Source organism: Triticum aestivum, chromosome 7B (assembly GCF_018294505.1).
Source record: "Triticum aestivum cultivar Chinese Spring chromosome 7B, IWGSC CS RefSeq v2.1, whole genome shotgun sequence".
In the NCBI taxonomy this organism is placed as follows: domain Eukaryota; kingdom Viridiplantae; phylum Streptophyta; class Magnoliopsida; order Poales; family Poaceae; genus Triticum; species Triticum aestivum.
In genome coordinates this window covers 538,207,931-538,224,224 of record NC_057813.1, presented here as the reverse complement: position 1 = coordinate 538,224,224, position 16,294 = coordinate 538,207,931, and the positions used below count along the sequence as shown (strand labels likewise).

Here is a 16,294-nt window from a genome sequence, read left to right as displayed (position 1 = left end):
CACAGTGTTAAACTGCAAAAACCAAATTAAAAACGCAACACACAATACAAGCAAGGCAAATCCAATGCTGACAGAACTTCCGAAATTACAGAAGGCATCAGGCCATCCCACCCCGTTTGGGGACGAGTCGGGCAGTCGGCTGCCCGAATGCAACCAGCCGCCTGAGCGCAAAAACACCGAGGCTACCCACGACTTCTAGTGACACCTCGGCACCCCCGTTGGCGTCCGCGTGCACTGCCGACGGCCTGTATGATTCGGTCACTGAGTTCAGCCTTCAGTACACGTGCCTATGAGCCCAAGCCAAAACATCATGAACTCGGTGCCCGAATCATGGACTCGACCACAGAATGCCTATGTCAGATAGGATAAACTTTCGTCATTATTAGCTGGTACACACTACACATACACGTAGGCAGGCATGGATACCATTGCAGACAAGTGCGTACGTGGTTAAAGCATACGGCTTTGGCTTGGACACTTGGATCCGTGCAGCAGCAAAGAAGGTTAGTTTTGGATTGCAAAAAAAATGGGATGGCTGTGACTTAGGTTTATATTGGCATTGCTGGAAAAAAAATGTTGCTCCGACGGACATCCTTTTGTGGGCCTTTTGTGTTACTAGTAAAATGCCTGTGCGTTGCTACGGGCTACAATGCATGTACAAGAATCAAACGAATAATTAAGGTCGTCTCCAAGGTCAAAGCTCATTTCTCCCTCATACGCTCGGGCATGTTCAAACATCAAACAGGCGCTTAGCGGGTACCGAAAATCCAACCGCCCAAACAATTAGGGGTCCCCCAATCCAGCACATACGTAGGGAGAAATTTGATTGTCCAGACTATCTGGCACTCCAATACACGGCCCCACAAAAACTTCACCCCACGACGCATCCTTCCTACTTTCTGGCGGACCCTTCCCTTCCTGCTCACTTTTCCGTTGTAGTGGGACATTACTCGCTGGAGTCCTCTCTTTAAAACCAGATGACGCCCACCTCACCTTCGCCATGTCGTCCTTTCTTCTTCATACCGGACTTTCCCACGGACCTCCAAGGAGGAGTCCCCTGCCAACCGCCCTGACCCACTAACGCCATCAAGGGGAGTGTGGTGTGCGCCGCCCGTGACGCCCCCGAGACAAGAAGGCAGATCCGATATCTCTTGAACCATTGTCACGTTGTAACATACAGTCAACTCTTAAAGCAACCAACCAATGCATTTACCCTTCTATCCTAACCAACAAATTATACAACTTGACGGAAAAAATATGAACAGCTCGCTCCAACAATTTGCTATAAATCCATCTCTAATGAAATACAATTTGCCACATTATCTAAATTAGGGAAATTATTCCGCTCAGACAGACGTAATTGAACAGATCAACCCCCAAACCCATCCCGCTCACTCTCAACCCTCACCCTAACGATGCAACCACCTCCTCATTTGGTATTTGAATTAGCATATCCACCCGGCTCGTCTATGCCTACGTGGTGCTGCTCTGACCATGACCCCTCCTATCTTGACTCCCTGCTGCTCGTCCTCCGCTATTGTTTGTTCCCTTTCTTCTCCTGACTCTAGCATGGTTCCGCTGGCCGACGCCGTCATGGCCGCCGTGGTCATCAGTTTATGAGTCATTGATCCTAGTATGAAAATAGCATAAAAACATTGTACACTTATTGTACAATGTGAATATTTTTTTCTCCAGAAAAATAGCGATGACCCCATAGTTTCTTGAGGCTGGCTTCGCCACTCCCTGATACACATGATTTGGTACTATGGCTACTCTGTAAGTTCACATCATTCACGTAATGGACCAAATTATGTTACCAGCATGCTACATGAACTGAAGGCAATGAATTAATTAAAGTGTCAGTTAGGCATTTCACAATCATGAAACCTATGAAAAGGGATCAATATCCAACCTCAAAGTCAAATTCACGAACAGTCCCTATACTAAGCCAGTCACCATGGTCTTCATGTTCCCGCCACCAATGACCATTGTGTCAACAAAAGATCGATACCTATTCCTTATCTTCCTCTCCCTGATGCCTCCTTCGATCCACCACAGAAGCTCCTTGCATCGCGGATATGCTCATGTGTCAGATTTTCGCTACAAGAGAAGTGCCAAAAGGCCGCCATGTTTTCTTGACACCATTAGGGCTAGTGATCTGAAAATGACTCGATGAACTATATGGATGGTCACTCATAGCCTTGAGCTTGACATCATGTCGGTTAAAGTGGGGGTCATTATTGGGCCAGCTGTAGAAACCACTTATTATTATTATTATTATTATTATTATTATTATTATTATTATTATTATTATTATTATTATTATTATTATTATTTAACCACATGACAAAAACCGTCGTTGGATGAGATTTACTTTATGTGGTTCTATCCAAATTAATTACCATGTGGAGATAACAAGTGAAACTGAATATAATGTATGTTTCGTATATACTTAAAGCTGGGAAATCATCTGCAACATATTCAGAAATGGCAGATGTTTATTCCTATATGCAACTGAAACTACAAACCCGGATGTTGAATAAATTACTACAAACCTGAATGTTGAATAAACCTGGATGATGGTAAATAGCCTTGCAGATTATCTACTTCACCTGATGGTTATGCTGCAGCCATGACCATATATGAATAATTTCAGTGCTGAACAATGAAACAAAAATGTCAGTATTAGAATTTAAAGAAACACAACTGCTAGTATTAGAAATCAATTGTTTGATCGGTTAATCATCATATCCATGTCTAGAACATGAAACAACAGCCACGTCAAGAACATGAAAATGGCATACACATAGCAATTGCTTTGACAAAATCTGCTTAATAACAACATCAGTACAGGTAGCACAAAAGTACCAGCATCCCATTATGCACATAGACCACAATGAGAACTCACCGTGAAGCCTTATCAAACTCCGGAAGTAGTCATGTTCTTTGACTTTCAATAGCTAGAGTCGCACCTGAGGCAGCCTCAAGATTTTTTATCGTGGCGCAATGAACAACACACTTGGTAGTGTCCCGGTGATTTATCTGGGTGGCGATTTATTTACTACACACAGGAGCTGCACGACCTCCCCAAGCTGTTCTTCAGTTGCGGCTATAGATCCTGGTGGACATCGGCGTTGCCGACACCATCACCGCCTCGCGTCCTCTCACTGTCGCGGCCCTGCCATCTCAACACACCGACGCCCTCGCCCTAGGTTGCCGCCTCCGCGCCCATTGAGTTCCTGCCAGTCCTCACAACATCAACGGCGTGAACTGAAGATCGGTGGCAGACGAAGCTTCGACTCTTGCGTAGACGATGTTTGAGATCAGAGGAATAAAAAATTTCAGAGGACTAACACTCCATTGAGGGAGCAAATCAATTTCAATTAGTCTGGGTGGTCCTAGTGGCATGTTTGAGATCATGGAGTCATTACTGAATCTTGTATGTCATCGAGCAGAACAGAACACATAATTTTTCCCGCGTATATATTTTCCTCGGTGGATGGAGCTGCATATGCCTTGAACTTGGGATCTCCTTTCCTGCTTTTCTTTTGATTTCAATAAACTTGAGTACATAACCCATACTACCATTGTACAACCTATTTTTGTTTCTATTATTTTACAGTGTAAAAGAAATTAAGTCAAGACCTTGAAAAATGCTAAAAAATATATATCTAAATGTCCATGCGATGTTCTCAAATCCTTGACAAAGTTGTGAACCAACCAGATGTTGATTCCAACGCTGCAAGTTGTGTCTGCACAATCCTTCATATGTGTGGTAAGAAAAAATATCATTGAGCTTCTAGTTTTTGCGCCAATGAATATATACCAGAATCAGCCTGTTTTAAGCTAATCAAAGCTAGAAAATAGAAATTAGAGGGGGGAAAATATAAAGGCTGCACACTTGCTCTATAAGATATAAGCTAGAAGCCATATGATACGGCAGTTTTGTGATCAACTATTGGAGGCATGAACCCCTTCTACTATTGAGTGTCAATTCGAGAAACAAAGTCCGATATGTCCTCTTATTACTACGTAGCAGTAAGTGCTGAATCAAGAAGCAATATGCCATATTGTGCAGTTAGGAAATGAGCAAACCAGTCATGAAAATTGACTCACGGTAGTCTTCCTGAGGGCATCCAACTCTAGATGCTAGCAAGAAATCCTCATGAACTCTCTGTGATTCAATGTGGACACCATCCCCTTTTCGCACGTCATCTACGACAAAGTCATCTCCTGCACTGGGTAGACACCAAAGTAAATCCCAAATCCTACCATGTCGAGGTGGTGGTACAGAAAAAGGGAGCCATGTGGACAGCAGAGGAGACTCATCAATAAATTTGATATCCCCAACACGATCTTCAGTGGCCTACTCTCTAACCTGGTGTCAGTGTCGGCCGCGCAGACGACGGCCGTCGTCTGCTCCCTCCACCTCTCCCCTCCTCGTCGCACCGTTGAGGAGCTCCATCCAGCAGCTCTCGTGCGGGGGCAGCCACACGCCCATGCATCAGCCGTAGAACATGCTGCAGTCCGGTACTACGGACCATGATGACAACCATAGGTAGCACATCCTCGACTTGGTTCCATGAGGGAGCCGATTCAGCGAGCAACATGGTGAGGAGATGTAGCAGCTGGAGTGGACGAATCGAGATCGTCGACGAGGCCTCCCGCTCCACCAGCATCACCCTCACCCACGAGGGGCCCCCATCAGAGTCCCTGTGTCCACCTCACCCTCACCGTCTGAGTACATCTCTGCGCCACCAACCCCCGTCGGGGGCCGTGGCGGAGTAGAGAACGCGGGGATGCAGAGAGGACGCCGGAGACGGGACTACGGGAGGTGGAGGCGGTGGAGGTGCTGGTGATGGTGGAGGCGGAGGTGGGAGGCCATGGCCGGCGGAGCAATTGGGAAGCGTAGCAACTCGATCTTAGGGATAGGAGCAGGGTGTAGGGGAAGGGGAGGGGGTGGAGGCGGAGGAGACGGAGGCAGTGGGATCGCCGTCGGCGGCGGGGGGCCATCTAGGGTTCGATTCGATCGCTCGTGCGAGGGGAGGTGAGACCGTGGGAGAGGGGCGGACGACCAACATGAAAAAAAGGTGGGAGGAGAGAAAAAAATCGGTGTGGAGAGAGACTTCGATCGACCGATCGCCTGTGGTATCGACGAAACAATTGACGTAAGAGGGGAGAGGGAACCACCTTACGTTTCTTTTAGATAGTAAAGATATATCAGGTACCATTTTCCTTTACCTTTTCTCCTAGCAACTAAGCTCGTGATGTTTAACCCCCGCAACAACAAAAAAGAGCTCATGATGTTTTAAGATCAAGAAAAAAAAAGAAGCTAAGCTCATGGTGTCTAACATTTTTTTTAAAGCTAAGCTCATGATGTGATCTACAATGGGCCTAAACTTTCTGAGTGTTTGGGCCTTTACGTTATTGTCATTCGTTTTCTTCTAATATCAATATTATAGGGCCGAAAATGGACCATGTAGCATCACAATCAACAAAAAACTGAGATGAACTTTTTTGGCAGCACATTTTCCTAAAACTGTTGGGATCGTTATGCTCGCTCATTAGATGATTTTTGTGGGTAGTTGTATTCATTGGTCATGAGCAGACACATTTTTACCTCGTGTGCCTCATCAAGACATAAGAGCTTTTCTATAATAGACGCCATATCTGTTGATAGAATCGCGTTACCAGTAGATAACATATATATATATATATATATATATATATATATATATATATATATATATATATATATATATATATAGTGACTTTGCCGGTTACCAATCTTAGAGAATCCACTCTCCAACATATGGGGTATGTTGTTTCAATGGATAGGTGTGGTTGTGCGCTTGCTAGATGTTTGAAGACACAATATACTCGTAGGAAAAAAAAGCTCAACAAGCGCAGGAATAAAAATGAACAAACTGAAAAGCTCAACAAGGAAAAAAAAGAACATAAATGAACACACATAAAGGGAAGACACAAACTTTTGCCAAATTTCGTAGGCATAAAGCCATGACTTTTATATATAGAACAAAGGAGAGGAATGATGCTTTTACCAATGTGCTTTGCGCCATGAATTCATGGTCACAACTAATCCAATAAGCTAGGAGGTGAGTGTTACTTTCACCGAGTCTAAAAAGTGATACTTCATGCGATGCTTGTCAAAGAATAGTGCAGTCTTGTGTGATGTCAGCCTTTGATTTCTCGATTGTTCTCTTTCATGCACACTTTTTAAAGATCAACTCGGATGATGCCAGAAGTAGTAATGCCCACAAATCATGTTACAATAGAAACCAAATGGAATGTCAAAATGTGGCCCCAAACAAAGCAACCATAACAACAAGTAAATGAAAAACTAAAAAATCTACAATGTTGCCAAAATACCGAAGCCATGTCCAACTAGTGAAGTCAACTCCAAGGACATTCACCTTGCAAATCAGATTGCTAGTTTCAAGATAATGCCTTCAAGAAGAAAGATGTCGCATGTACACCGGCATTGTGGGAACCAACATAGTGGAGATCAAACCGAGAGCTTTTACTGTATAGAGAAGATAACAGTGGCGTGTGAGAGTTTGGCTTAACAGAAATGATAGACTACTCATATAAATAAGGAATTCCTTCTTTTCATGAGCCCATCTAAAAGGAACCCCAGAGTTAAGCATGCTTGGCTTGGAGTGGTTTGAGGATGGGTGACCAACTGAGAATTTGATCCCGGGCGTGCGCATGAGTAAGGACAAAATGCGCAGGAAACACTAGTATTGGTCTATGGGGGCAGTCTAGATCCTGCCATGCGTAATGGCCAGGACCGGTGGTTGTGGCTAGGCCTGTACATGGTGAGACACCACTATACCCTCAAATGTCGGATTGGCATTGATCTTCGATATCAGACATCGATAACAATGCCTTGGGGAAGGAGATGGTACATACATGTTCATGCTTGTTGCTGGATCCAACCAAGAAAAGCAAAATCAAGACTTCATCCCAAAAAGGAGTAACTGCTTAAAGATGCCTCAATATCCTTAGTCACTCGATCCAACCAATGAAGTTCAAAAGCACAATCCAGATGCCATGCTTCTAGGCCACCGCTAAAAACTACAAAAGGCTAGCTACCACATGATATGTCGCCCTGCTATTTGAGAACATCGCATCACCCTTGACAAATCTCCTCGCCGTCACATAATTCTCGACACTCATTGTATTTTCCTCAGAGCAACGTCAGGAAGAGTGCCGACAAGTGAGGGCAAGCGAGGAGATGCCTCGTCACCACCGGTGGCTGTCCAGTGGCCACCTTCAGTATTGGCAAGAAGACAAGACTAACCGGCGGCCGTCGAAACGAATCCTCGCGGGTGGTTAACTATCGTGTCTGCGTGTCGAAATCATGTTTTGCCACAGTTCTCACTGTTAAACCTTGGTCCACTCGAAACTACTAGAAGGGCGGTAGTAAAATGATAGTAGGTCTTATCTAGACAAGAGTTGTGATTTTAAAAAAAAAAATCAAGACCAGGATTTTGCCGTGAAATTTGGCGCAAAGAGAAAATTACGCATGGTGACAACTGATGACAGATACCTGATTTAAAGTCGCAATTTAGTTGTATTTTATTCAGTCATCATGCTTGCGTGCGAAGTGTGTGCACACAAGGCGCAAAACGAACTGGCCATGCTTATCAAGACTGAATGAAGCATAATAATTTACCATATCGATCCCTTTCAATGGGACACACAAGGCCATGTGTGAGATCAGTGATGGAGACCCGAAATTCTATGTTAGTGAAACAATCAGACATAATTATTACTATAGTTTTGGACCATCGGCCAGAACATCCACAGGCGTGCGTGCTGCGGTTTCCCTTGTCGTTCGGACACGGCCATGTTTGGGAAGAGTTTGTCCACTTCCAAATGCTCCGTGCTGCGGTTTCTCTTGGCCCTTTGCGCCGGTTCCAAAAGGATATCTGACCCTGCTCCCGGAAAATGGTACTAGTAGGCTTATCGAGACCAGCACGCCCTTCTCCCTCGAGAAGAAAAGACAGATCAATTGTCCGACGACGCCGCCCGAGGGATCGAGAATCGCCAGCGACGAAACAAAACGAACCGAGGATGATCGCCGTCCGTCTATCTCCACGCGTAGCTCAGAGGAAAACAGGAAACGAAAAGAAACTTTGAAGAAAAAGGAGAGCAAATGGAGCATCATCATCACGCGGCCACTCAGGATAGATGGTTAGGGAAGGGACAGGTTACACGGCCCCCTTTTTCTATGTGTGGCCTCATGTGTTCTGATAATGATACTGTGGAGATTCTGTTGCCTTTGATATGGCTTCTCGGCACAAGTTGATTTACAGATTCCCGGGTTGTGTGTATGGAAAATCTTTATTGTGCCGCTAGGTGCACACTGAAGCCGCCGAACTAGATAATGCCCCGCACATTAGCATGTTAAAATAAATATATAAATAGTTTTTTAAACAGGTAAACCTAATGAAAAAACAATGCAAGAGTGCTCTCAGTTTACATTTCAAACGAATAAAACATGTGAAGTATGTGGCAAAATAATGTATTAACATATAAAACATTTGAATTAACCTTAATGTGACGCTATCTTTAACAAAAAAAATGAGGCATGAACCATACACTTTTGCTCCAAGCGTCCAACACATATAGTCGTATATTGTCCATGAGCATAGATAAATCAACACAAAATAAAGTTTAACTTGTGTCTGACATGCATAACTTGATGACGTGGCATGGTTTGCATGAATATGTTAATGCAAAATTGCAACTTACGAGTATATGCATGACTTGAGGATGTCACACAATTTTGATCGAACGGGCTATCAACAATTGACGTGATGTGGAAGCGCACATGTTGAAAGAAATCTACTAGTGGAGACTAGCTATTTAGATATAGAAGATTACACACCATTTTCTAGCTTTCATTTTCTTTTTGACATGGTGATTTTTTTCTCTCTTAACATCTGTGAAGTTATAAATACTTCCATGAAAAACCTGCAAATTTAGTACTCTTTCAACATATGCGCAAATTGTTTTTTAGCAAAAACAATTGAGTTAGATATTCTCAGTTTTTGTGCGTGGCAAATCTTTCTCGGTTAAATATTCTCAGTTTTTGTACAATATCTAACTCAAGATTTGCCACGCATATTTGTACTTGGTTTAGGAGACCCATGCGCGTACAAATATGCAGGTACAATTGTTGAGTGGTTGCTGGAAATAGCCACAGGCGCCACCACCCATCCAACTTGACCATGACTTGGCGCTCAAGATGCCCGATTGGTATTTCAATGGTAATAAATTGGGATGGATTGTGCAAAAGCAACTGTACATGAATACACACACCAAGCAGGAAGGAAGGATGGATGGCAGAAAATTAATTGGGCGCCGTCGTCATCAAGCACCAAAGTCCCTGTCAGTTATCGCCCCTGGTGGCCATCTTCCACAAAAGCAGAGTCCCCATCGGACGGCCCATGTCGCTCGGCGTGGGAATCCGTTTCCCTCTTCTTTTTCTCCGCCGTATCCCCCATGACATTTCCCTTTCGCTGCTCGCATCCCACAAAATCTTCTTATTGCAAAATGAACCCTGCAAAGGTACACCTGTTTAATTGAGGGCCATTAAGACTATGAAAAACTATTTCTCATGGTCATATGAAAAGTGCTTAAGCTACTTACATAAAATTGATTTTCTAAAAAGCTAACATAAAAATGTTGTGCTTTTAGAAGTGAATTTCTTGCCTAAAATCCTTAAACCTAATGCCAACAATTTATTATAAGATCACAACCACATAAATCCGAACAATACATCTTTTTTCTTTTCGCACTCGAATCTAGGAGTATTAACAAAAACCAATAGTACAACACCCCTAAAATGATTTTGTCACCCCTAAAAAAATGATTTTGTCACATCAAAGTCCCCTAGGTCCGACCATTTTCATCCTCATGACTGGGCTACTGCTCAGTCGTTGGATCCAGTCTGTTGTTGATGATGCAAATGAAAAGTTCTCAAGGCTACTGCCACGTCAGATCATCGTCTTGAAGAGGAAACCATCACATTAGACAAGCCACAGATCCAAGAGCCAAACCACAATTATTTCTCACGGGTCTCATGCCAACACTGGATGTGGTGCTGACGTGACGGAGACGAGGTCTGAATTCCAAACTTCAAAGGTAAGTTGTATGTCGCCACCGTACCAACAAACCCCAATGAGCATAACCTCACTGACCAAAGCGCCTAACAGGAAAATATGCCATCGACGCCGGCACAGCCGACCATCGCCGGCATGGGAAGACATGAGGGAACCTCATTCGCCGAACCAACACTGCCAACAACACGTCGTCGAAGAAGATTTCATTAAGCTTTGCCACCACCATCGCCGAAAGGCTGAAGCGACGAACAACGAAACCCTACCTAAGAGCCCCAAAACATTAGAAACTACAACTCCACCTTGTAGATGAGGGCCTCCCCGCACTCCCACATCGGCAAAGCGAGTAAAGGAGGAGGACATTGGCGACCTAGCATCCAGAGATTGGCTCTTAGGGTTTTGCAGAGGAGCGGTTGAGCAAAAGGCAAAACAACGGCGTAACACACATTTTCTGTGGATGATCGTGGCCTCCCTGCACCGTCACACTGGTAGAGCCGGTGGAGGAGAAGGAAGCCACAGTCTACCCCTCTTATAGGGTTTAGAGGGGAATGGTTGGGGAAAAGGGAGAACGACGGCACAGTGCGCATATTGTCCATGACTATCTGAGTGAGGATATTTTTTCACTCATGGACAAAACAAAATAAAACCAAAGCCGTTGCCGGAGAATTACGCGATTACGTGAAAGCATGGGCGCCGGAGCGGAAAAAGACGATTTGTTTTTGGAGCTTTAGCTATCGCAGGAAAGAACCGCGGACACGTCTCTGATGCAAACCAAACCGCCTTACATCGGCCTCCACCGTTGCATTTTCGCCTTTTTCGTCGTTGTTTTTCTCCCGTCCGTCCCTCTCTCGTTGTCGAGAAGAGGAGGGAAAGGGAGGCATCGCATCGGTCGATATATATCCGTGTCCATATGCAAATATATATGTTTTTTCCTTTCCTGTGATATATACGATCACACGACACCGCTTCCGTCCTCTTCGATCTCCAGAAGCCCCGCGAGTAAAGGATTCAATCCCCTCCCCACCCTCCACCTCGCCGCCGCCGCCGCCGCCCCCTCCGTCTCCGCTCGAGCTTGTCAGTCCGCCTCGTCCTCCTCCTTCGGTTCTGCCCGCCCGTCGACCAGGTAACGGACGGCTGATTCGTTAATACTGTTGTTATCGGGGCCCCCGGCCGTGATGGAGCCGTCGCGTCATGCGTGCCTTTTTCCTCTGCTTCTGCATTCATCTCGCGTATGCTTTGTTCAACTGGCAGATTGATTCTCTCTTCTTCTTCGTCGTCGTCTTCTTGGTCTGCCGCTGCCGCTTGGAATCCCAAGGCCTTGGTTGATCAATCCTGTGACCCTGGAAGAAGATCGAAGGGCGTCGCGTGGTGACATGGTAAAGTTCTCTTCTTGGCGGATTAATCTGTAGGTACTGTGCTAGTGCTACTGCTCGTGGCGGCTGGCGGCGAGTTGCATTTTGTTTTTGGAGGATACGAGGACGGTGTGGTTTATCAATTGTTGTATCGTGTGTGTCCCTCGTGGAGATGTGGTGCAGGTGATGGTGAGCGTGCAGCAGAGCCCCATGGTGCGGTCGGAGGAGGACCTGGGCCCGCCGTGGCTGCGGCCGCTGCTGGGCACGAGCTTCTTCGTGCCATGCCCGGCGCACCCGGACCTGAGCAAGAACGAGTGCAACTTCTTCTGCCTCGGCTGCAACCACGCCGCCGGCGCGCTCTGCTCCTACTGCGTCCCCGCGCACCGCGACCACCACGTCGTCCAGGTACACGCCACTCTTAACCAAATCATCCATGGCTGGATTGTGTCGTGTGTGTGGTGCTTTGTGAATGAATTCTGATGGATGGGTGGACATGGCTGGGGTGCAGATACGGCGTTCGTCGTACCACAACGTGATCCGGGTGTCGGAGGTGGGGAAGCTGATCGACATCGCGCACGTGCAGACGTACGTGATCAACAGCGCCAAGATCGTGTTCCTCAACGGCCGGCCGCAGGCCAGGCCCGGCAAGGGCGTCACCAACACCTGTGAGATTTGCTGCCGCAGCCTCCCGGACTCGTTCCGCTTCTGCTCCCTCGGATGCAAGGTACTCTAGCCACTCTTTCTCATCTCTTCTTCCTCCTCCGTCTCTTCCAAGTTCCAACCTACAGTTCCATGTCCGCTACCCCTCTCCCTGAAAACCATTCTTTAGGACCAGAATCTCTCTATCTGAAATCTCTCTGAGGAAGCTTCTGGTCATGCCGTGGGGGTCAACGGCAGCCCGAGTGCAATGCAGTGTTCTCCTGTAGTACAGTCCTGTGCATGTCGGCTCTGATGATGGCCTGGTGCGCGGCGCGGGTTTAGTTTACGCAGGGAGTGGCACAGCTCGCGCTCACGCGTGCACGCGTGCGCGCGCCGAGTGTCCACGGCTCCACGCCACGCGAGGGGGAGAAAAGCAGCCGTATCCTACCACGGAAAGGGGTGTGCTCTAGTGGTGGTGAGTGAACTTGCGCACACAAAGCAGCATCAACTCGCGAATAAGTTAACATTCTCCAGGGGGTTGCCGCGGTGCGATCTCGTGGCCCCCTGCCAAGCAAGTGACCACCACTGTTACCAACTGCATTGGCCGGCACTAAGCCTGAGAATACTTCTTAGTAGTACTAATATTTTGTATTAGTAGCACCCTAGTGCCATGCAGCGGTGCAAGCACATTTTTGTCTTGCTTTTCTTGCTTATGTCCTCTGCCAAGCTAAGCTAGGCACTGCTTTGCCTTGGGAGAAAGGAGGACATGGAGTGAAGGCTGAGGATTGATGCCCTTGCAAAAACAGCGACCAGACCAAGCCAAGCTAAGCTAAGCTAGCTGCCTATATATAGTGACTTAATTCAGGATTAGCTTGGACCACACAGATATGCACCAACCAACAACCTCAGACACCTTTTGTTCTCTCCGGGGACTATATATAAAAGAGCTTAACCAAGCCGGCTTGACGGAGAAACTAAAGCCCTGTCAAGCATAGCCATGCATTGTGAACCACACGTCATTAGGTTCACTATAACTGCCCAAGATCAAACTTGCACGGTAAGGTTATTCAGTCTTTCTTTTCTCCTGCTACCAATCTTTTGGGACAAGTTTTCTTCTTCTAATCTTGGACTGCAATCCTGTGGCATTCCATCCCAGTGATTGCCCCTCTCAACTTCGGGGCTCGCGTTACCGTTAAATGCGCCTAAAATAGGCCCACTTTTCTGTATGTATGTCTTGTTCTAGCCGGCCTGCTCATCCGTTTCCATCGATCCGAGCAATGGAGGACATGGACCAGTATGAATTTTGCCAGAAAAGATTACACATTCATTGTTTGGCCACTTCAAACCATAACCTGAAATTGCCTTTTATGCTGGCCGTGTCCGCCCCTCTCTTCTACTATCATCTAAAAAGAACTTGTTCCTTGCCTATATGTAACGAGTCAGAGGTAAGAAAAAATATCTACTGTCAGCTAATTTATATCCATATGGCTGCAAATGGCAATGAGCATTAGTATATATGATGAGAACTGCCCTGGCACTAGGAGTTGAAGCTAAGGTAATACATTTAGGTAAAGGCTGCTTTCAGGGAGTAGGTAGTGTTGAGACATCATCTCCGGATCTTTCAGCCATGATAGGCTTGCTTTTGTTTGCTCTTTCAGAGGTGAACGCATTATCTTTTGCCAAGTTAATTAACCCCCCCTTTCGCTTCGGAAAAGAGAGGGTGTGCGTTATCCAGATAAAGTTGACTTCTCCGAGGCGATGCTCTACCGAATCACATGTGTTTGTCTGGTCTGGTTTGGATATATTTAGCCATGGATATGCATGGTGAATGATGCAAATTTAGGTGTTCTTGATTTGCAAGTTTACCATTACTAGGGAGAACGAGAAGAGATTGATACCTCTTTTGATTAGATGCCGTTCATGTCTATCTGCGTTAAGATAACATCATCTTTTTTCTGGAAGTTGCTACATTTTTCTTGTAGCTAGCTAGGAAGTTGCATTCATTTGCTTCACTTTTTTAATGTGAAAACAATTCATCACATCATCTTCACACATGTCATCAATGGAGAGGATTACTAGTTAATGTTCATCTCGTTGTGTGCGTGCGATTGCTAAGAATTTTCAGTTGCCTTGGTCCAAATTGAAAAAGTGTCACTAGGGGCAGGTAGGGTAACTGCTCGTGCAAGCTCCATAAATTTAGAAAAACTAGTCGGTGTCAATGGGACAAGGCGATGATGTATGTACCCGAGGGTTTCACTAAGTGCAACGACGACAGGTGGATAACAATGGCTAGCACATCATGAAGTTTTTTCAGAAGTCTTCGTCAGCTCACTTCCCCGTTTCCTTTGAAAGCTACCCTTGTGGCCATGGAAAATTCAAAACACTGTCGTATGCATTCGGACTACATTGATAAGTGCCGTGGTTTTACTTGTAGTCACTTCATTCACTGATGCGTACTTGTTCCTGGCGTTTGTGTGGTTTTCAGCTCGGGGGGATGCAGTGGGACCCGACCCTGACATTTGCCATCCGGCCCAAGCGTAGCCAGGACTCCGGCGGAGAAGGGTACGGCTCCGAGGACGACTCGTTCAGCCCGAGGAAGCAGCTCCGGAGGGCCGGGTTCGAGCTGGGACGGTTCGACCGGAGCGTCCGGTGGTCTGACGACGAGGGCAGCAAGTCCAACACCCGGCCGATGACACCAACCACGCCGCCGATCAGCCGGTGCCGGCCGTCCAGGAGGAAGGGCATCCCCCACCGTGCCCCGTTCTACGGTTAGACTACCGGTGGAAACCACTCTCAAAAGTGACAATGCTACTACTAGTATTGCAATGCAATGTGTGTCGGTTGGGACTTGGGCCTGAGTAGTGAAGTGATCCAGTTAGTAGATCACTAGCTAGGTATTAGCTATAGCATGCATGGTATATATACTTGTATATATATACATATACATACACACAATAATGTAGGTGGAGTGTGTGTAAATATGATATGTTGGCAAAGGTTGCCAATTCGCATAAGGGCATGCATGGGGGCATGGCGCGGTGCCCTAGTATTTCATGCAGAAAATAAGGTGAAGAACGACGAAGAAAGGGGTGGTAAGAAACACAGCTAATAGAAACATAGCTAGGGTTTTTAGCTTGGGTAGGGTCGAGATTGATATGTGAAAAGTGATAAATCATCATGTATATGTCTCGGTTTGTAGTGGTTAATTTGGCTGTCTACCCCACCCAATGTGTTTATTAGCGTTGCGGTGTGTAGTTAATTCAAGGTTCGGCAACTTACAGGAACATAATAATTTGTATATACAGTTATATTGGTATTGGCAGAAGAAAGATAAGGACTTTGCCTCAATCATGTGTTGCTGCTACTGCTGCGACTATTGCGCAGCTACATGTACGTTTCAGTAATGTCTGTTTCATAATATGTGAATTATGCGCTGGCGCTTTCTCCTGATTATGTACTGCGAGGCGTTCTTTTCTGAAGTTTTGAACCATCAGATAGCCACTCCAGTGCTGGTACTATGACGGCAATTATTGCTTCCTCTAAAGTTGTAAGAGCAACTCTAGCAGATCTGCTAAAAATGTGTACCGTAAATTTCGTTTGCGGTAATGCTCTAAAACGAATTTGCGGTATCGCGCAAGACACAGCAGAAAATTTAAAACGACTTTCGCGCTACAAAGTTTATCACTGGAATTTATCATGAATTTCATAGCATAAGAACATAGTTCAAACTAATTTAAACCCAGGGATTGCCGGCTCATGGCTGGACGCCAAGGTAGAACTCCTCCGCCGACCTCAGGAGCCATGCTCTCAATTGGCGGCGGCGAGACGCTCGTCGGTGCCTTCTTCTCTGAACGCCACCGTGCTCTGGGCGTTGAGGAGCTCCTGATCCACTTCCCGGCACTTCTTGTAGGTAGAGGGCCCCACCCATCTCGGCTACCGCTGCGGGACAGGCGGTCGCGCTCCCGCGACTGCTTCGATTGCCATGACTCGACGCATGCACGACTAGAACTGTCGGCCTCCGCGTCGTGTCGGGCGCACTTGTGCAGCGGTGATCCGCCGCGGCCCCATGCCCACGTGCACCCCCGGGGCCCACGTGCACACCTGGTCATGGATGTTCAAGAAAGGGTAAAAAAACGTGTCGAATCACTCGCC

At 46.3% G+C, this 16,294-nt stretch overlaps 2 protein-coding genes across 5 annotated transcripts; one reads left to right on the top strand and one right to left on the bottom strand.

The window, feature by feature from the left end:
* Nucleotides 1-1,417: 1,417 nt before the first annotated feature.
* On the bottom strand, nt 1,418-5,158 carry LOC123162999 (uncharacterized). Of its 3 annotated transcripts, none has more exons than XR_006481630.1 (3): nt 4,379-5,158; nt 4,117-4,238; nt 1,418-2,658 (listed from the first exon to the last, which is right to left on the bottom strand). XR_006481630.1 is itself a non-coding variant. In XM_044580750.1 (3 exons), the coding sequence occupies exons 1-3, from the start codon at nt 4,677-4,679 to the stop codon at nt 2,609-2,611; spliced, it is 468 nt and encodes a 155-aa protein (XP_044436685.1). In that variant the 5' UTR covers nt 4,680-5,158; the 3' UTR covers nt 1,418-2,608. The 3 variants fall into 3 exon arrangements, 1 of the variants encoding a protein (XP_044436685.1); XM_044580750.1 differs by having other exon boundaries at nt 4,117-4,233; XR_006481629.1 differs by having other exon boundaries at nt 1,418-4,238.
* A 5,845-nt stretch (nt 5,159-11,003) lies between these two features.
* LOC123160427 (protein RGF1 INDUCIBLE TRANSCRIPTION FACTOR 1) lies at nt 11,004-15,490 on the top strand. 2 transcript variants are annotated; one of them, XM_044578244.1, is made up of 5 exons: nt 11,004-11,274; nt 11,403-11,527; nt 11,676-11,908; nt 12,012-12,227; nt 14,628-15,490. In XM_044578244.1, the coding sequence occupies exons 3-5, from the start codon at nt 11,690-11,692 to the stop codon at nt 14,913-14,915; spliced, it is 723 nt and encodes a 240-aa protein (XP_044434179.1). In that variant the 5' UTR covers nt 11,004-11,274; nt 11,403-11,527; nt 11,676-11,689; the 3' UTR covers nt 14,916-15,490. The 2 variants fall into 2 exon arrangements, with proteins under 2 accessions (XP_044434179.1, XP_044434178.1); XM_044578243.1 differs by having other exon boundaries at nt 11,006-11,274; nt 11,687-11,908.
* The last annotated feature ends 804 nt before the right edge of the window (nt 15,491-16,294 follow it).